General features: G+C 44.7%; 1 protein-coding gene across 1 annotated transcript in view; it reads left to right on the top strand.

Moving 5' to 3' along the window:
* The window catches only part of LOC106563170 (fibroblast growth factor 11), a 77,763-nt gene that overhangs the window by 12,503 nt on the left and 43,139 nt on the right, over positions 1 to 22,121 (top strand). Inside the window, exon 2 of the mRNA XM_014128475.3 lies at positions 20,925 to 21,035. Within this exon, the coding sequence (XP_013983950.1) occupies positions 20,925 to 21,035 (111 nt within the window). The remainder of the gene's footprint in view (positions 1 to 20,924; positions 21,036 to 22,121) is intronic.

Raw genomic sequence — 22,121 nt, 5'->3', positions numbered from 1 at the left:
CCACGTAGCATTGATAATTACTAGCGATACTCCAGAGCGCATGGCCCAGTTTGGAGGAAAAAAAGATAGAACCTTTTTCTCTTTTCATTTGAAGTAGGATTTAATACTCCAGCACACACACACACACACACACACACTCACAAATTCACTCCCAATCTGGTTGAAAGAGGAAGACCGAGAGCGAGGACTTGAAAGAGAGAGGGAGAATGATGAGAGGGAAGAGGTCGGGAGTCCATCAAATGAAAGGAGAGGGAAGCCCCTGCAGTTTGGCCTCGGTCACAGAGCAGAATGCCCTTGGCTGCTCAGTCAAGCAGTGCTTGTGATTACCCTCCACATTTATCAAGATGAGGTAAGCCACAGAGAACCCCAGAAACCTACAGCTCCCAGGGAGCAAGACAGTAAAACAGCATGGCAGACACACTCACTAACATACACACACACACGCATGAAGACACACAAAAAGACACTTGCACACACACACTCGAACACACACACACGAACACATACAGTACACACACAAGCAAACACCCCAATCTATACACTACAGTAGTTAAGAAGCACATAGAACAAACATGTTAGTTCTACAGGGGTTCATTAATCCACATTACGTGGAAATTGCTTTGCTACCTCACTGCACCCTATCCAACTTGACTTCAGCACAATGTGTTTTTCTGAGTAATAACATTCCTGTACTGCCAGTGATTAAAGTGCCCTTTATGTCCTCTATTTGTGCTGGTGTTTGGCGGCGGTGTGAGTGTGTCTGTGTTTATAAAGGATCATCTTGTGGTTGGGTTGCAGTGTCTCAGGCTTGGGTCATGAGCCAGAAAGATGCTATATCTATAAGAAAGCTTCTCCACACTATGCAGAGCTTCAAGTTCCTCGGTGTCCACATCACTAAGGATCTATAATGGTCCAAACACACCCACACAGACGTGAAGAGGGCATGACAACGCCTCTTCCCCCTCAGGAGCTGAACAGATTTGACATGGGCCCGTTAGATCCTCAAAAAGTTCTACAGCTGCACCACTGAGAGCATCTTGACTGGCTGCATCCCCACTTAGTATGGCAACTGCTTGGCATCTGACCGTAAGACGTTTTAGAGGGTAATACGTACGACCCAGTACATCATTGGGGCCGAGTCTCCCTGCCATCCAGGACCTCTATACCAGGCGTTGTCAGACGAAGACCCTAAAAATGATCAAAGACTCCAGCCACCCAAGTCATAGACGGTTCTCTCTGCTACAGCACGGCAAGAACCCTGAACATCTTCTACCCCCAAGCCATAAGGCTGCTATATAGTTAGTCCGGATAGCTATTGGTTAACTATTTAACAATCGGCATTGACCCTTTTTACACTCCGTTCTTTGACTCATCACATACGCCGCTGCTACTGTTTACTATCTGTCACTTTCTTTTGAGTTATTTGTACATATCTACCTCAATTATCTCATACCCCTGCACATCATACAGGTACTTCTTGTAAATAGCCAAGTTATCCTTACTCATTGTGTATCTATTATTACTTGTATTTTATTTCTCTATTTTCTTTCGCTCTGCTTTATTGGGTAAGTACACACCTCTTGTTTACGAAGCATGTGACGAGTAACATTTGATTTGAACATACAGCTGCAGAACCATAGAGATCCTACTGATATTCCATCATATGTGTGGAACACACTGGGAGTTCTGCAATGTACATGATAGTCAGCCTGGGGTCTGTTTAGCTCGGACGTCACACTGGCATCCATGTTTGATGACGGCACATGCTCTGTATGACTGCCCTCACCCTGGACTGGTGTGGAATGGTGATGAAATAGTGATGGCTCAGCCTATTGGTGCCAACGAGGGGAGCAGTGTGAGGAACATGCATCCGAAGTGTTGGTTTCCTCTTTAATTGGCTCACACTGGGGAAGCAGCGAGAAGGAAGCAAAATGAAACAGCAAGGAAATAATATTATATTAATTAAAGGGTATTGATGCGGGAGAGTAAATTAGACAGAGCTAGTGATGAAAAGAAGATTATTGTGGGTAGAGAGTGTGTTTGTGTATGTAGGTGAGTGTTACCCTGTCTGATGAATGAAATTAGCATGGATCTGTTACCGTGGTGATTCTGGCTGTGTTCCAAATATCCATACTTGCATTTTAAATAGTAGGCAACTTGAGTATGCAAACATAGAACCTTTTAAAGTGTGTGAAATTTCAAAATTAAGTATACTTTAAATGCCAGGATGTCATACTCGTTTCATCTTTTCATGTAGTACAAATTCGCTGCATGCTATTGAGGAAGAGAATCATAATTTCAGAGCCACGTGTGTATGACAGCAGCTGATAATCAGGCTTGTATGTTAATATTTGATGCTTATTGCGTACATATTTACAAAACAGTATGTTCTAAATAGCATGTAGTATGACTAGAACATAGTAGGAAGTTTTAGGAAGTAGTAGGCAAGACAGATTTCGGACACAGCCAGTGTGACTTGTCTGTTGTGGCACCGAGGCTCTCACACCTACCCGTATGCTACCACAGCATTAGCTAGGATGACAGTGTGTGTGTGTGTGTGTGTGTGTGTGTGTGTGTGTGTGTGTGTGTGTGTGTGTGTGTGTGTGTGTGTGTGTGTGTGTGTGATGTATGTAGTGGTAATGTAGTGCATGGCTGCAGTATCTTGTGACAGGGAGTCAGTGTTATGATTCTGCACTATATAGTCTGCTGTCTGTTTGACTCTCACGTCAATGTCATTGCGCAATATGTCCAATCAAATGTGTGTGTGCTCATATGCCTTTGCTGATGCTGGATGAAGTTTTGAGGGGAGCTCGTAAAATGGCTAATGAGCCATTCAGGGACGGCTAGTCCATATTCAGGGACGGCTAGTCTTTCAAGGGCCCTAAGCGAGATTTGGTTGCGAGGCCTCCCCAGTAAGCGGCAATTTTGTTTTTGTAGTCCCCCTTTTGATGGTGGAGAGAATAATGCAAGTTTTATTAGAGTACATTTTCTGTATTTTACACATTTTGCCATGGGGCGTAGAGAAAATGTTGCAGTGTTTAAGCACGTTTTCTACAGTTCTACACATTTTGCCATGGGGCAGAGAGAAAATGTTGGAGTGACTAACAACATCAGTGGTGGGCCCCTGGAGGTCAGGGTCCCTGCGTATTTGGCCATTTTCACCACAAGTTTAGATAACTGACTTGACTAACTTACCAATCAAAACATTGTTAGCTGTACTTCTGATGCACAACCAAACTTCAAACTTACAACTTGTGTATTCTAGTATTCTAACTTTCAACAGTATGTTGAGATCCTGACTGAGGTCCAAAAAAATATATGTTGGGGGGGGGGGGGCCCTAAGCGACCGGAGGACCTAAGCGACCGGAGGCCCTAAGCGACCGCTTATGTCGCTTATGCCTGGAGCTGGCCCTGCCTATATTGGTGAACATATCGGTAGATGGTAATTGGGAAAATAACATTTGTGCCTACACTGAGATAAACTAAGAACTATCCTAGCCATCCCTTCTGGTCCTGCAGCCTCCCAGCCATCCCCTCTCCCCTCTGGGCCTGCTGCCTCCAAGCCATCCCCTCTACCCTCTGGTCCTGCTACCTACGAGACATCCACTCTCCCCTCTGGCCCTGCTGCCTCGCAGACATCCCGTCTCCCCTCTGGTCCTGCTGCTTCGCAGACATCCCCTCTCCCCTCTAGTCCTGCTGCCTCCCAGCCATCCCCTCTCCCCTCTCCCCTCTGGTCCTGCTGCCTCCCAGCCATCCTCTCTAGTGTCTCTCCAGGGTTGCTCTGCTCTGGGGGAGAGTGAGTTGTGACATAATGGCCATCTGTAACAGGCCTGTCTGGGATTGGACGCTCACCTCGACACAGCCTACCCCACACTCATCTCTCTCTCTCAGTAAAGAGCTCCCCTGGGACAGCTTTTTCTCTCTTTCTCTAGCCCTAACTCTCCCTCTCTCTTCAGCTCTCTCTTCTCTAGCCCTAACTCTCCCTCTCTCTTCAGCTCTTTCTCTCTTTCTCTAGCCCTAACTCTCCCTCTCTCTTCAGCTCTTTCTCTCTTTCTCTAGCCCTAACGCTCCCTCTCTCTTCAGCTCTTTCTTCTCTAGCCCTAACTCTCCCTCTCTCTTCAGCTCTTTCTCCTCTTTCTCTAGCCCTAACTCTCCCTCTCTCTTCAGCTCTTTCTCTCTTTCTCTAGCCCTAACGCTCCCTCTCTCTTCAGCTCTTTCTTCTCTAGCCCTAACTCTCCCTCTCTCTTTCTCTCTTCTCTAGCCCTAACTCTCCCTCTCTCTTCAGCTCTTTCTCTAGCCCTAACTCTCCCTCTCTCTTCAGCTCTTTATTTTTCTCTCTCTCTCTCTCTCTCTCTCTCTCTCTCTCTCTCTCTCTCTCTCTCGGACATGCAGGGGCAGATGTATTTTCTCTCTTTCTCGCTTTCACTCTCATGCCCTAACTCTCTCTCTCGCTAGCTATAGTATAAAGAGGCCACGAGAGCTGCCATGCTATTTCCATTGATGGATGTAGAAAATTAACAGAACAACACTGGAGACTTAATGGCGCCTGGGAGATTCTCAGTGAGAGATACCCAGTGGTACTTCTGATGCTTGCTAGAGTTGGTAAAGGCCACAGTGGCAAGTCTGGTACTCAGTCTGGTAAACAGTGAGTTTACAAAACATCAGGAACACCTTCCTAATATTGAGTTGCACCCACTTTTGCCCTTAGAACAGCCTCAATTCGACAGGGTATGGACTCTACAAGGTCTCGAAAGTGTTCCACAGGGATGCTAGGTCATGTTGACTTCAATGTCATGTTGACTTCCCACAGTTGTGTCAAGTAGGCTGGATGTCCTTTGGGTGGTGGAGCATTCTTGATACACACAGGAAACTGTTGCGTGTGAGTCAACATGGCCCAGCATCCCTGTGGAACGCTTTCAACACCTTGTAGAGTCCATGCCCTGACAAACTGAAGCTGTTCTGAGGGCAAACTCAATACTGGGAAGGTGTTCCTAATGTTTAGTACACTCAGTGTATTTCTGGTACAATGAGGAGTTGTTCTGGCTCTTGTCTTCCATTTGTTAACAGCAGCCTTTGTGTACATTACAGTATGTTTGGACAGTGGACCCTGTTCAGTGTGGGAGTGAAACATCAGATCTATTGGCCAAGACAGACATCAAGCAGTGGTGTTGATTAGTCCCATCTTGCATGAGCTGTCTATTGAACGTCTGTCTAATGAACATCTGTTTCTTCAGCACACATACAGCCAACTGTCCTAATAAAATGACACTGTCATCTCTCTCGCTCTACAATCCCTTGTTGTTTCTCTGATTTCCTTGTCGTCACCCCCCCCCTCCATTCTCACACATCCGCAGGGACATGTAATAAACGGCCTCACTTCTCTGATTGGGTGATGTATGGTGTTATTGGATAGGATGAAAGCCCACATAACTCAAAGGATATGGGATAGAGAGAGAGAGAGGGGATAGAGAGAGAGTGATAAAGAAAAAAAGGGAGACATTAGAGGGAGAGAGGGAGAAAGAGAGAGCCTTGTAGCTACACAATTGTAACCATGGGAGTCTCTGTCACATTGTTACTGATGTCCTGACCCTGGCTCTGTTCCTATGGGAAATAATAGCCCTTCAAATCACATACCCAATCACATACCCGCATCATGAGCACACACACACACACACACACACACACACACACACACACACACACACACACACACACACACACACACACACACACACACACACACACACACACACACACACACACACACACACACACACACACACACACACACACACACACACACAGTCCTGAGTGTGAGGAAAAAGGCGAGCAGATTGCGCAGTGCCCTGCCTGCCTGGCTCTCAGGGGAGGCTGGCGGAGGAGGAGGAGGTTAGAAACATGGGAACTCCCATCTGACCCTCAGTCCTCCAAAGGTTTCCTCACAAACCCCTCACTCATCTATGTTTCATCCCTCTTATTAAAGCTGCATTGTGGAGCAGAGGCAGCCTGCTAGCTGGTCCAGGCTGTTCCCTCTAACTGAGAGTGACTGAGCATTAAGGCACGGCACCACGGCACCTGCAGACTCCTGCTGGGGGATTGTCAACTAGGAGCCCCACAGAGCAGGGGGAGGGTAAGTGAGGAGGGGAACTTAGATTTGGAAAGGAAGAGGTTGATGGAGTGAACCGGACCAGACTCAGCTGGCTGGATGCCTCTGAGCTGCAAGGATTATCTTTCTGTCGGTTTCTTAAATGAACACAAAGTAGACTGCAGGGATCCTGCTCATGAAACATTGAGTTGTTCTATTTCTCCTCCTCCTCCTCCTCCTCTTCTCTTGCCCATCACAAATACATGTGTGATGCTGATGTATATTTTATGGAGCAGAAGACAGGCTCGTTCTCTCACTTGACTTAATCCTCCAATGACCCAAAACCTTGCTGAAAACAGCACTGGCAAAGACAATGGGCAGAGAGAGATAAGGTGCTGGCGGGGGCTCTGTTCATGCCATCAGTTTGTCTATTTTTGTCTTTAGCTTTTATTAAACTTTTATTCATCATTATTAGATGTTGCAAATATTTCAAATCAAAGTTCATTGGTTGCGTATTCAGTTTACAAGATACTTTAGTGGGTGAAGCAAAATACTTCTGTTACTATCTCTAAACATTACAGTACAATGCTTCTATTAGTATCTCTAAACATTACAGTAAAATGCTTTTGTTAATATCTCTAAACATTGCAGTGAAATGCTTCTGTTACTAGTCTTAACATTGCAGCAAAATGCTTCTGTTACCATCTCTAAACATTGCAGTAAAATGCTTCTGTTACTATCTCTAAACATTACAGTACACTGCTTCTGTTACTATCTCTTAACATTGCAGCAAAATGCTTCTGTTACTAGCTCTTGACATTGCAGTAAAATGCTTCTGTTTCTATCTCTAAACTTTGAAGTAAAATGCTTTTCTTACTAGCACTTGACATTGAGGTAAAATGCTTCTGTAACTAGCGCTTGACATTGCAGCAAAATACTTCTGTTACTAGCTCTAAACATTGCAGTAAAATGCTTCTGTTACTATCTCTTAACATTGCAGTAAAATACTTCTGTTACCAGCTCCAAACATTGCAGTAAAAGGCTTCTGTTACTATCGCTTAACATTGCAGTAAAATGCTTCTGTTACCAGCTCTTAACATAGTAACATAATCATTTTGCTGCAATCTCTAAATATTGCAGTAAAATGCTTCTGTTACTTGCTCTTAACATTGCAGTAAAAGGCTTCTGTTACTATCTCTTAACATTGCAGTAAAATGCTTCTGTTACCAGCTCTTAACATAGTAACAGAATCATTTTGCTGCAATCTCTAAACATTACAGTAAAATGCTTTGTTACTATCTCTAAACATTGCAGTAAAATACTTCTGTTACTAGCTCTTGACATTGCAGTAAAATGCTTGTTACTAGCTCTTAACATTGCAGTAAAATGCTTCTGTTGCTATCTCTAAACATTGCAATTAAAATGTTCTGTTACTAACTCTAAACATTGCAGTAAAATGCTTCTGTTACTAGCTCTTGACATTGTAGTAAAATGCTTATGTTACTATCTCTAAACATTGCAGTGAAATGCTTCTGTTAATAGTCTTAACATTGCAGCAAAATGGTTCTGTTACGATCTCTAAACATTGCAGTAAAATGCTTCTGTTACTAGCTCTAAACATTGCAGTAAAATGGTTCTGTTACTAGCTCTAAACATTGCAGTAAAAGGCTTCTGTTACTATCTCTAAACATTGCAGTAAAAGGCTTCTGTTACTATCGCTTAACATTGCAGTAAAATGGTTCTGTTACTAGCTCTTATTAACACAGTAACAGAAGCATTTTGCTGCAATCTCTAAACATTGCAGTAAAATGCTTCTTTTACTAGCTCTAAACATTACAGTAAAATGCTTCTGTTACTATCTCTTAACATTGCAGTAAAATGCTTCTGTTACTAGCTCTAAACATTGCAATAAAAATGTTCTGTTACTAACTCTAAACATTGCAGGAAAATACTTCTGTTACTAAGTCTTAACATTGCAGTAAAAGGCTTCTGTTACTAGGTCTTAACATTGCAGTAAAAGGCTTCTGTTACTATCTCTAAACATTGCAATAAAAATGTTCTGTTACTAACTCTAAACATTGCAGTAAAATGCTTCTGTTACTAACTCTAAACATTGCAGTAAAATGCTTCTGTTACTATCTCTAAACATTGCAATAAAAATGTTCTGTTACTAACTCTAAACGTTGCAGTAAAATACTTCTGTTACTAACTCTAAACATTGCAGTAAAATACTTATGTTACTATCTCTAAACATTGCAGCTAAATGCTTCTGTTACTATCTCTTGACATTGCAGTAAAATGCTTATGTTACTATCTCTAAACATTACAGTAAAATGCTTATGTTACTAGCTCTAAACATTGCAGTAAAATGCTTATGTTACTAGCTCTTGACATTGCAGTAAAATGCTTATGTTACTATCTCTAAACATTACAGTAAAATGCTTCTGTTACTAGCTCTTAACATATTAACAGAAGCATTTTGCTGCCATCTCTAAACATTGCAGTAAAATGCTTCTGTTACTAGCTCTTAACATTGCAGTAAAATGTAAAACAAGTACATAAATAATTGACCCCCGACAAAATAAAAAATAAGCAATGAAATGTCGTAACGAATCTAATTAACAACTCAAATAGCACTGTAACAGTAATTCAATTGCAAAATCTATATGTATATACACCTGATACATATATATGTATAGTATGTGAATGGTGTGTATAGACAGCATGAATAGAAAAGGTGTGGATGGTAGTAGTTTTATAGGATTAGTCATGAATAGATTACAGTATTTACATATAAAGTGGATAAAAAAGTATGTAAACATTATTAAAGTGACCAGTTTTCGTTGACTCTATGTACATAGGGCAGTAGTCTCTAAGGTGCAGGGTAGGGTAGCTAGTGGTAGCTGGCTAGTAACAGTGTCTAATGTTCAGGGCAGGGTACTGGGTGGAGGCTTGCTAGTGATGAATGTTTAACAGTGTGATGGCCTGGGGACAGAAGCTGTTCATCAGTCTCTTGGTCCCAGCGTTGATGCACCTGTACTGTCTCCGCTTTGTAGATGGTAGCGGGGTGAACAGGCAGTGGCTCGGGTGGCTGAGGTCCTTGATGATCTTCTTGGCCTTCCTGTGACACCGGGTGCTGTAGATGTCCTGGAGGGCAGGCAGTGTGCCCCCGATGATACGTTGGGCTGACAGCACCATACTCTGGAGAACCCTGCGGTTGTCGGCGGTGCAGTTGCCGTACCAGGCAGTGATACAGCCCGACAGAATGCTACATTCTTAGAAAAAAGGTTATTTGGGATTCTATATAGAACCGTTTGGTTCTTTGGATGAGATTAAAGAACACTTTACTAAAAAAGGTTCTGACTGTACATGCTCTTTCCATGACATAGACTGACCAGGTGAATCCAGGTGAAAGCTATGATCCTATGATTTGCATTTGATTAAGGATCCCCCATTAGTTTCTGCCAAGGCAGCACCTACTCTTCCTGGGGTCCAGCAACATTAAGGCAGTTATATACAATTTAAAATATTACATTTCATAACACTTTTCACAACATACTAAGTGTGTGCCTGTAACGGGCGTCATAAGGATTGGACCAAGGTGCAGCGGGAACGTGTATACTCATCCTCTTTATTAAATCAAAAGAAGGAAAAACAAACAAATCACGTATACAAAACAACGAATGACACTAAACAGTCCTGTCAGGTGCACAGACACAAAACAGGAAACAACTACCCACAAACCCCCATAGCACAAACACCCCTATACATAGGACCTTCAATCAGAGGCAACGAGGAACAGCTGCCTCCAATTGAAGGTCAATCCTAAACATAGAAATAGAAAGACTAGACAGAACATAGAAGTACACTAACATAGAACATAGACCAAAAAACCCCGAACCACATAAAACAAACACCCCCTGCCACGTCCTGACCAAACTACAATAACCCCTTTACTGGTCAGGACGTGACAATGCCTCCCATAGTCTGTTCTGGACTTGGGGATTGTGAGGAGTGGGGTCTTGTGGGGTATGGATGGGTGTCCCAGCTGTATGCCAGTATTTTAAACAGACACCTCCTGCTGCTCTTCATTGTTTGTTACTTTTATTTCTTCTTTTTTGGGGGCTATTTTTCTTAAAACTGCATTTTTGGTTAAGGGCTTTTAATTAAGTATTTTACTCTACTCCTGTTGTATTCGGCGCATGTGACCAATACTATTTTATTTTATTTTATTCAGCATATCAACCCTTCTTACAAAAACAAGTAGTGATTAATTATATATCTCCTTCACTTTGAGCCATGAGAGATTTGCATGATTATTATTGTTAACACTTCGTGTACATTTAAGGGCCAGCCGTGCTGCCCTGTTCTGAGCCAATTGTAATTTTCGGAGGTCCCTCTTTGTGGCACCTGACCACACGACTGAATAGTAGTCCAGGTGCGACAAAACTAGGCCTGTAGGACCTGCCTTGTTGATAGTGTTGTTATAAAGGCAGAGCAGCGCTTTATTATGGACAAACTTACATTTACATTTACATTTAAGTCATTTAGCAGACGCTCTTATCCAGAGCGACTTACAAAATGGTGCATTCACCTTATGATATCCAGTGGAACAACCACTTTACAATAGTGCATCTAAATCTTTTAAGGGGGGGGGGGGGGGGGGTTAGAAGGATTACTTTATCCTATCCTAGGTATTCCTTAAAGAGGTGGGGTTTCAGGTGTCTCCGGAAGGTGGTGATTGACTCCGCTGTCCTGGCGTCGTGAGGGAGCTTGTTCCACCATTGGGGTGCCAGAGCAGCGAACAGTTTTGACTGGGCTGAGCGGGAACTGTGCTTCCTCAGAGGTAGGGGGGCCAGCAGGCCAGTGGTGGATGAACGCAGTGCCCTTGTTTGGGTGTAGGGCCTGATCAGAGCCTGAAGGTATGGAGGTGCCGTTCCCTTCACAGCTCCGTAGGCAATCACCATGGTCTTGTAGCGGATGCGAGCTTCAACTGGAAGCCAGTGGAGAGAGCGGAGGAGCGGGGTGACGTGAGAGAACTTGGGAAGGTTGAACACCAGACGGGCTGCGGCGTTCTGGATGAGTTGTAGGGGTTTAATGGCACAGGCAGGGAGCCCAGCCAACAGCGAGTTGCAGTAATCCAGACGGGAGATGACAAGTGCCTGGATTAGGACCTGCGCCGCTTCCTGTGTGAGGCAGGGTCGTACTCTGCGAATGTTGTAGAGCATGAACCTACAGGATCGGGTCACCGCCTTGATGTTAGTGGAGAACGACAGGGTGTTGTCCAGGATCACGCCAAGGTTCTTAGCACTCTGGGAGGAGGACACAAGGGAGTTGTCAACCGTGATGGCGAGATCATCGAAGGGGCAGTCCTTCCCCGGGAGGAAGAGCAGCTCCGTCTTGCCGAGGTTCAGCTTGAGCTGGTGATCCGTCATCCACACTGATATGTCTGACAGACATGCAGAGATGCGATTCGCCGCCTGGTTATCAGAAGGGGGAAAGGAGAAGATTAATTGTGTGTCGTCTGCATAGCAATGATAGGAGAGACCATGTGAGGATATGACAGAGCCAAGTGACTTGGTGTATAGCGAGAATAGGAGAGGGCCTAGAACAGAGCCCTGGGGGACACCAGTGGTGAGAGCGCATGGTGCGGAGACAGATTCTCGCCACGCCACCTGGTAGGAGCGACCTGTCAGGTAGGATGCAATCCAAGTGTGGGCCGCGCCGGAGATGCCCAACTCGGAGAGGGTGGAGAGGAGGATCTGATGGTTCATAGTATCAAAGGCAGCAGATAGGTCTAGAAGGATGAGAGCAGAGGAGAGAGAGTTAGCTTTAGCAGTGCGGAGAGCCTCCGTGACACAGAGAAGAGCAGTCTCAGTTGAATGCCCAGTCTTGAAACCTGACTGATTAGGATCAAGAAGGTCATTCTGAGAGAGATAGCAGGAGAGCTGGCCAAGGACGGCACGTTCAAGAGTTTTGGAGAGAAAAGAAAGAAGGGATACTGGTCTGTAGTTGTTGACATCGGAGGGATCGAGTGTAGGTTTTTTCAGAAGGGGTGCAACTCTCGCTCTCTTGAAGACGGAAGGGACGTAGCCAGCGGTCAAGGATGAGTTGATGAGCGAGGTGAGGAAGGGGAGAAGGTCTCCGGAAATGGTCTGGAGAAGAGAGGAGGGGATAGGGTCAAGTGGGCAGGTTGTTGGGCGGCCGGCCGTCACAAGACGCGAGATTTCATCTGGAGAGAGAGGGGAGAAAGAGGTCAAAGCACAGGGTAGGGCAGTGTGAGCAGGACCAGCGGTGTCGTTTGACTTAGCAAACGAGGATCGGATATCGTCAACCTTCTTTTCAAAATGGTTGACGAAGTCATCCGCAGAGAGGGAGGAGGGGGGGGGGAGGGGGAGGAGGATTCAGGAGGGAGGAGAAGGTAGCAAAGAGCTTCCTAGGGTTAGAGGCAGATGCTTGGAATTTAGAGTGGTAGAAAGTGGCTTTAGCAGCAGAGACAGAAGAGGAGAATGTAGAGAGGAGTGAGTGAAAGGATGCCAGGTCCGCAGGGAGGCGAGTTTTCCTCCATTTCCGCTCGGCTGCCCGGAGCCTTGTTCTGTGAGCTCGTAGTGAGTCGTCGAGCCACGGAGCAGGAGTGGAGGACCGAGCCGGCCTGGAGGATAGGGGACAGAGAAAATCAAAGGATGCAGAAAGGGAGGAGAGGAGGGTTGAGGAGGCAGAATCAGGAGATAGGTTGGAGAAGGTTTGAGCAGAGGGAAGAGATGATAGGATGGAAGAGGAGAGAGTAGCGGGAGAGAGAGAGCGAAGGTTGGGACGGCGCAATACCATCCGAGTAGGGGCAGAGTGAGAAGTGTTGGATGAGAGCAAGAGGGAAAAGGATACAAGGTAGTGGTCGGAGATTTGGAGGGGAGTTGCAATGAGATTAGTGGAAGAACAGCATCTAGTAAAGATGAGGTCAAGCGTATTGCCTGCCTTGTGAGTAGGGGGGGAAGGTGAGAGGGTGAGGTCAAAAGAGGAGAGGAGTGGAAAGAAGGAGGCAGAGAGGAATGAGTCAAAGGTAGACGTGGGGAGGTTAAAGTCACCCAGAACTGTGAGAGGTGAGCCATCCTCAGGAAAGGAACTTATCAAGGCGTCAAGCTCATTGATGAACTCTCCAAGGGAACCTGGAGGGCGATAAATGATAAGGATGTTAAGCTTGAAAGGGCTGGTAACTGTGACAGCATGGAATTCAAATGAGGAGATAGACAGATGGGTCAGGGGAGAAAGCGAGAATGTCCACTTGGGAGAGATGAGGATTCCAGTGCCACCACCCCGCTGGCTCGATGCTCTAGGGGTATGCGAGAACACGTGGGCAGACGAAGAGAGAGCAGTAGGAGTAGCAGTGTTATCTGTGGTAATCCATGTTTCCGTCAGCGCCAGGAAGTCTAGGGACTGGAGGGTAGCATAGGCTGAGATGAACTCAGCCTTGTACTCAACTTCTCCCCATCTTAGCTACTGCTGTATTAACATGTTTTGACCATGACAGTTTACAATCCAGGGTTAACCTAAACAGTTTAGTGACCCCAACTTGCTCAACTTACACATGATTTATTGCAAGATTTAGTTGAGGTTTAGGGTTTAGTGAATGATTTGTCCCAAATACAATGATTTAATTTTTGAAATATTTAGAACTATCTTATTCCTTGCCACCCATTCTGAAACTAGTGTTGCAGTGATTTAACTTGTTGTAGTAGCTGACGTGTTGAGTCATCCACATACATAGACACACTTTACTCAAAGCCAGTAGCATGTCATTAGTAAAGATTGAAAAAAGTAAAGGGCCTAGACAACTGCCCTGAGTAATTACTAATTCTACCTGAATTATGTTGGAGAGGCTCTGTGTTCTGTTAGACAGGTAACTCTTTATTCACAATATAGCAAAACAACCATTAGTAAACGTTTGGAAAAAATTGTGTTTGACCAGATACAATGCCATTTTACTGTAAACATATTAGCAACAGACTTTACGGATGCTTATATGGGAGGACATTCAACTAGCACGGCACTTGCACAAATGCCTGATGATTGGCTGAGAGAAATTGATGATAAATGCTAATTAGAAGCATGAGGAAATAATGTTTAATTAAAGTGTACACTCTTAGATAAAAAAAGGGGTTCTATATAGAGCTTTTTGGTTAATTCAAAAGGTAACTGCCATTCCGATTCAAAAAACAACTGCCAATCCATTCCAGCATGACGACACAAGAGGACAGTGGCTGAACTAACTTGCAACTAGCCTATGAGCATGTTATTTTTCAACGTATTAAGGTAATCAAAGAGTATCATTTAATTGAAATACATGAAGCCAAAGTTGTATGATAGGCTATAACGTTATTAGAATTTGAGCATTTTTGTAAGGTAACTTAGCTAGCTAAACATAAAAAGCTAGGCTACTTTAATTAGCCCCTTTACAAGCCAGCCAGCTACAGTAACCCTTTCAAATAAACATTATTTTCTATTATGGGATATGTCAAATAGAGCTACAGACCCAGCCTGACGTTGGCAAATAGCAAATTGTTTATTTTATTTCAGTCTGGAGTCAATTGAGGGGACTAACCTATATTTCATGAAGCCAATAGAAGACTGTTGCTGACTGAGAGGAGGTAAGTTATGTATAAATGATTTATAATAAATTATGTATTAGAAGTCTTGGTGATTCAATAGCCTTGTTAATCATTACATTACTTTTAACACACTATTTATCTTTTTCTCAAGTCTGGCAGTATCCCAGAACTATCAGAGGATCTCTCTTTCTGTCACAACTGTCGAAAAGATCGGACCAAAGTGCAGCGTGGTTGTAGTTCCACATTTTATTAAATCCATGAAACTTTGCAAAACATAAATACATAAACTGAATTTACAAAACAAACCGTGACGCAGAGAGAAACAAACACTACTCAAAAGATAATCACCCACAAAACCCAGGAAGAAAAACCGCTACTTAAATATGATCTCCAATCAGAGGTAACGAGGACCAGCTGCCTCCAATTGGAGATCAACCCCAAAAAAACAGAAATAGAAAAACTAGAACTTAAACATAGAAAAACACAAAACACCCCCTGTCACACCCTGACCTACTCTACCATAGAAAATCACATCTTACTATGGTCAAGACGTGACAGTACCCCCCCCCCCCCCCCCCCCCAAAGGTGCAGACTCCGAATGCACCTAAAACAAATAGAACCACAAAACAAAAGGGAGGGTAGGGAGGGTGACAATTGTCCATGGCGGCTCAAATGCAGTCCACATAACCTTAACCTCCAAAAGAGGAGGCGGCGCCGGTTTGGGGCGTACTCCCCGCTCCACCCGCTGATCCTTCTGCTTTATTACCACCTGACCGTGGATCGTCGTCGAAAGAACTGGACTGTAGACCACTGCTGGAGGTTCGGGGCTGCAGGCCACCACTGGAGGCTCCGGGCTGGGGAGCGTTGCTGGAGGCTCCAGAATTGGTTTGTGCAAGATTGGTTACACGCACCTCAGGTCAGGGGCGGGGAGGAGGCACAGGACGAATTGGGCTGTGGAGGCGCACTGGAGGCCTGATGCATGGGACCGGTACAGGTGGCACCGGGCTGATGACATGCACCTCAGGGCGAGTGCGGAGAGGAGGCACAGGGTATACTGACCGTGGAGGCGCACTGGAGATCTGGAACTTATGGCTGGCACAACCCGTCCTGGCTGGATAACCTCCGTAGCCCGACAAGCGCGAGGCGTTGTGACAGATCGCACAGGTTTGTGTTGGCGAACTGGGGTTACCGTGCGTAGAGCTGGCGCAGGATAACCTGGGCCGAGAAGACGCACTGGAGACCAGGAACGCTGAGCAGGCATACTCCTTCCTGGCTGAATGCCAACTCTAGCACTGCAACGGTGGGGAGCTTGCACCGAGCGCACTGGGCTGTATCTGCGCACTGGCGACACAGTGTGCATCTCCGCATATCATGGTGCTTGCACGATCACTCGCCCCCCCACGGTAAGCACGGGGAGTTGGCTCAGGTCTCCAACCTGACTCTGCCAATCTCCCCGTGTGCCCCCCCCCCCCCCAATTTCTTGGGGGGGGCTGTCTCTCGCACTTGCCTAGTGGTTTGTACAGCGCCTCATAATAATGCCGCTCCGCTTTAGCTGCCTCAATCTCCTCCCTCGGATGGCGATACTCCCCAGCCTGCCTCGAGGGTCCTTTTCCGTCCAGAATTTCCTCCCAGGTCCATCTCTGTTGCTCCTGGGCACGCTGCTTGGTCCTTTGATGGTGGGTGATTCTGTCATGGCTGTCAAAAGGATTGGACCAAAGTGCAGCGTGGTTGTAGTTCCACATTTTATTAAATCCGTGAAACTTTGCAAAACATAAATAACTGAATTTCCAAAACAACAAACCGTGACGCAGAGAGAAACAAACACTACTCAAAAGATAATCACCCACCAAACCCAGGAAGAAAAACCCCTACTTAAATATGATCTCCAATCAGAGGTAACGAGGACCAGCTGCTTCCAATTGGAGATCAACCCCCCCAAAAAACAACAAAGAAATAGAAAAACTAGAACTTAAACATAGAAATAGAAAACATAGAAAAACACAAAACATCCCCTGTCACGCCCTGACCTACTCTACCATAGAAAATCACGTCTTACTATGGTCAGGACGTGACACTTTCGGCTGCTGCTGACATCAACTGCATGTAAATTGTTATTCTACATCATAATAATTATATGTCTGCACGGTATTTTTTGTGCAGATTAACTTGTTTATTTCTGAATATTAACTTGTTTTTGCTCCTTTGGACCTGTGGCAGGAGTTGGGACCTGTGGCAGGAGTTGGGACCAGTGGCAGGAGCTGGGATTTGTGGCCAAAAGGTGGCCGGTTCAAATTCAGGGGTGTGTGCTGTGATATAAATGGGCGGAATTGATCTGACAACTTGAAGGCTGCTGGGTTCACATCCTCAAAATATTCCCTTACTGTTGGGGCCTTGAGCAAGGCAATTAACTACACAACATGCTCTTAAACCAGGGGCGTGGCATGCATCTTGAACCTGTACTTGTCTCAACTGTATGTGTGAGGTCTGCTGTATGGGAGGGTGGTTGAGAACGGAGAAGAAGACACATTTCTGTTGTTCACTGTAACCAATGGACAAAGTATTGTATTGTATTCTGAAGAAGTCAGCCAGAGTTGACGTGGGCCATCATTCAAACAAAGAGATGCCTCCATAGCCACCAGCGCATATTTCCAAACTATGTATGCATATAATGACAATAAATTCTCAAAACTATGCTGTTATTCTTCTGTCCATTATTTAATTGTTTATTAATTATATTCTTAGATCAAAATATTACTATTTAAAAGTAGTAGCCATAAATCTTAAATAGCACCATGCAGGGTTCTATATGGAACCAATTTGGTTCAGTGAAGAAGAACCTCCAGGGTTCTGATCAAAGAACCCTATTAAAGGGTTCTATATATGAAGCAAGCGATAGACCATTTTTGCTTCTATAAGGAAATTATTTTTCTAAGAGTGTATCAATGGTGCATCTGTAGAAGTTTGTGAGGGTCTTAGGGGCCAAGCCAAATGTCTTCAGCCTCCTGAGGTTGAAGAGGCCGTGTTCCACCTTTTCACCATGCTGTAGGTGTGAAGGGACCTCATTGATGTGCATGCCATACTGTAGATCTTGAAGATTTTTACCCTCTCGACTACGTCCCCGTTGATGTAGATGGGGGCGTGCTCTCTCTGCTGTCTCCTGTAGTCCACAATCAGCTCCTTAATTTTATTGAGGAAAAGGTTATTTTCCTGGCACCACTCCGCCAGGGCTCTCACCTCCTCCCTGTAGGCGGCCTCGTCGTTGTTGTTAATCAGGCCTACTACTGTTGTGTCGTCAGCAAACTTGGTGATTGATTTGGAGATGTGCGTGGCTACTCAGTCATGGGTGAACAGGGAGGGGGCTGAGCACTCACCCCTGTGGGGCCCCCGTGTTGAGGATCAGTGTGGCGGAGGTTTTGTTGCCTACCTTCACCAACTTGGATTGGTCCATCAGGAAGTCTAGGACCCAGTCGCACAGACACAGGGCCCTGAGCTTAGTGATGAGCTTGGAGGACACAATGGTGTTGAAGTCTGAGCTGTAGTCAATGAACAGCATTCTTAAATAGATATTCCTCTTGTCCAGGTGGGATAGGGCAGTGTGCAGTGCAATGGCGATTACGTTGTCCGTGGATCTGTTGGGGCGGTATGTGAATTGTAGTGGGTCTAGGGTGTCGGGTAAGCTGGAGGTGGTATGATCCTTAACTAGCCTCTCAAAGCACTTCATGATGACAGAAGTGAGTGCTACAGAGCGATAGTCATTTAGTTGAGTTACCTTCACTTTGTTGGGTACAGGAACAATAGTTGACATCTTGAAGCAAGCGGAGACAACAGACTGGGATAGGAAAAGATTGAATATGTCTGTAAACACTCCATTCAGCTGGTTTGCACATGCTCTGAGGATTGTCAGTAAGGAAGCAGAACAATTATTTTGATAGTCTGAGTTTACAACACACACAACCAAATATGGCCTTTAACCTCTCTAGGGTAGGTGGCACCAAATCGTCCCACCTACGTAACAGCCAGTGTAATCCCGTGGCGTGTTATTCAAAAACCTAAAAAATGCAAAAACTTCAATTTTTCAAACATATGACTATTTTACACCATTTTAAAGACAAGACTCTCATTAATCTAACCACACTGTCCGATTTCAAAAAGGCTTTACAACGAAAGCAAAACATTAGATTATGTCAGCAGAGTACCCAGCCAGAAATAATCAGACACCCATTTTTCAAGCTAGCATATAATGTCACATAAACCCAAACCACAGCTAAATGCAGCACTAACCGTTGATGATCTTCATCAGATGACAACCCTAGGACATTATGTTATACAATACATGCATGTTTTGTTCAATCAAGTTTATATTTATATCAAAAAACAGCTTTTTACATTAGCATGTGACTAGCATGTGACTAGCATTCCCACCGAACACTGCCGGTGAATTTACTAAATTACTCACGATAAACGTTCACAAAAAGCATAACAATTATTTTAAGAATTATAGATACAGAACTCCTCTATGCACTCGATATGTCCGATTTTCAAATAGCTTTTCGGTGAAAGCACATTTTGCAATATTCTCAGTAGATAGCCCGGCATCACAGGGCTAGCTATTTAGACACCCAGCAAGTTTTGCACTCACCAAAGTCAGATTTACTATAAGAAAAATGTTATTACCTTTGCTGTCTTCGTCAGAATGCACTCCCAGGACTACTACTTCAATAACAAATGTTGGTTTGGTTCAAAATAATCCATAGTTATATCCAAACAGCGGCGTTTTGTTCGTGCGTTCAAGACACTATCCGAAAGGGTAAATAAGTGTGACGAGCATAGCGCAATTCGTGACAAAAAAATTCTAAATATTCCATTACCGTACTTCGAAGCATGTCAACCGCTGTTTAAAATAAATTTTTATGCCATTTTTCTCATAAAAAAGCGATAATATTCCGACCGGGAATCTGCGTTTAGGTAAACAGATGAAAGAAAATAAAGCATTCGGTCGACTCGGACACGCGCCTATGCCCATAGTACTCTGATCGGCCACTTGCCAAACGCGATAAAGTGTTTCAGCCAGAGCCTGCCTCGATATCGTTCAGCTTTTTCCCGGGCTCTGAGAGCCTATGGGAGCCGTAGGAAGTGTCACGTTATTGCAAAGATCCTCAGTCTTCAATAAAAAGAGCCAAGATGAAACACAACTTGTCAGACAGGCCACTTCCTGCATGGAATCTTCTCAGGTTTTGGCCTGCCATATGAGTTCTGTTATACTCACAGACACCATTCAAACCGTTTTAGAAACTTTAGGGTGTTTCTATCCAAAGCCAATAATTATATGCATATTCTAGTTACTGGGCAGGAGTAGTAACCAGATTAAATCGGGTACGTTTTTTATCCGGCCGTGTCAATACTGCCCCCTAGCCCTAACAGGTTAAAAGGGTATATAAATGACTTAGTTTTCAATGCAATAAAGCACACACACAGATTATAAAGGGAAAGACAGACACGTCTGGGCCAGCAGTCTTGTGAGGGTTAACACGCATAACACGCTTGTCTTACACACGTCAGCCGCGGAGATCAGGAGCACACAGTCCTCGTGAGCGGCGGGGGCACACATCGGTGTTGTTTTCCTTGAAGAGGGCGAAGAAGGTGTTTACCTTGTCCGGAAGAGAGGTGTGTCCGTTATTTGCCTGTCTTTCCCTTTATAATCTGTGTGTGTGCTCTATTGCATTGGCAACTTAATCATTTATATACCCTTTTAAAAGCCATATTTGGTTGTGTGTGTTGTAAACTCAGACTATCAAAATAATTGTTCTGCCTTCCATACTGACACGCTTCGATTAACCCTTTCTATGCAATTTCAAGTTCCTCTCGCCCCTAAATATCTATTACACTACTATTCTATCGGCCCCTGTCCATGGGCCCTATCTGTCTCTGTCCACGGGCCCTATCTGTCTCTGTCCACGGGCCCTGTCTGTCTCTGTCCACGGGCCCTTTCTGTCTCTGTCCACGGACCCCGTCTGTCCCTGTCCACGGGCCCCATATGTCCCTGTCCACGGGCCCCGTCTGTCCCTGTCCACGTCCATGGGCCCCGTCTGTCCCTGTCCACAGGCCCCGTCTGTCCCTGTCCACGGGCCCTGTCTGTCCCTGTCCACGGGCCCTGTCTGTCCCTGTCCACGGGCCCTGTATGTCTCTGTCCACGGGCCCGGTCTAATAAAGCTGTGTGTTAACTGTTTTCACTGCAGAGCCCCAGTTGAAAGGCATCGTGACCAGGCTATACAGTCAGCACGGATACTACCTGCATATGCATCCGGATGGCACCATGGACGGCACAAGGGACGAAAGCAGCTCCTTCTGTAAGTGTGTGTAGCATGGTTGGTGTGTGTGTGTGTGTGTGGCATTGTTAGTGTGTAGTGTGTGTGTGTGTGTAGCATGGTTGGTGTGTAGTGTGTGTGTGTAGCAGGGCTAGTGTGTAGTGTGTGTGTGTTTGTGTGGCATTGTTAGTGTGTAGTGTGTGTGTAGTGTGTGTGTGTAGCATTGTTGGTGTGTAGTGTGTAGCATGGTTGGTGTGTGGTGTGTGTGTGTGTGTGTAGGATGGTTGGTGTGTGGTGTGTGTGTAGGATGGTTGGTGTGTGGTGTGTGTGTGTGTGTAGGATGGTTGGTGTGTGGTGTGTGTGTGTGTGTGTGTGTGTAGGATGGTTGGTGTGTGGTGTGTGTGTGTTGGATGGTTGGTGTGTGTGGTGTGTAGTGAATTAAATAATGAAAGAGTGAATAAATTACATTTTATTTTCATTTCAAATTGCCAATTGGCAACCGATCCCTTAAAGATTAAAACTTCTTCAGGATTGGTGGGTCCCCTGCAGGACGGTTGAGCTAACATATGCTAATCGCATTAGCCTGAGGTTGTAAGTAAAATTTCCCAGGACATAGACATGTCTGATGTTGGCAGAACGCTTAAATTCTTGTTAATCTAACTGCGCTGTCCCGTTTACAGTAGCTACTACAGTGAAAGAATACCATGCTATTGTTTGATGAGAATGCACAGTATTGAACATGGAAAGTTAATAATAAACAATTTAGGCACATTTGGGGGGGCTTGATACAACGTTTTGAACAGAAATGCAATGGTTCATTGGATCAGTATAAAACTTTGCCCATACGCTGCTGCCATCTAGTGGCCAAAATCTAAATTGCACCTGGGCTGGATTAATACATTATGGCCTTTCTCTTGCATTTCAAACAGGATGGTACAAAGAAATACAAAAAAAAACAGTTGGTTTTTTTCCTCTATTATCTTTTACCAGATCTAATGTGTTACATTCTCCTACATTTCCACAAACTTCAAAGTGTTTCCTTTCAAATGGTACCAAGAATATGCATATCCTTGCTTCAGGGCCTGAGCTACATGCAGTTAGATTTGGGTATGTCATTTTAGGCGAAAA

The sequence above is a fragment of the Salmo salar genome, chromosome 11 (genome assembly GCF_965601325.2).
Source record: "Salmo salar chromosome 11, fSalSal1, whole genome shotgun sequence".
Classification (NCBI taxonomy): Eukaryota; Metazoa; Chordata; class Actinopteri; order Salmoniformes; family Salmonidae; genus Salmo; species Salmo salar.
The sequence above is the reverse complement of the archived record's forward strand: the minus strand, read 5'-3'. Positions and strand labels throughout refer to the sequence as shown.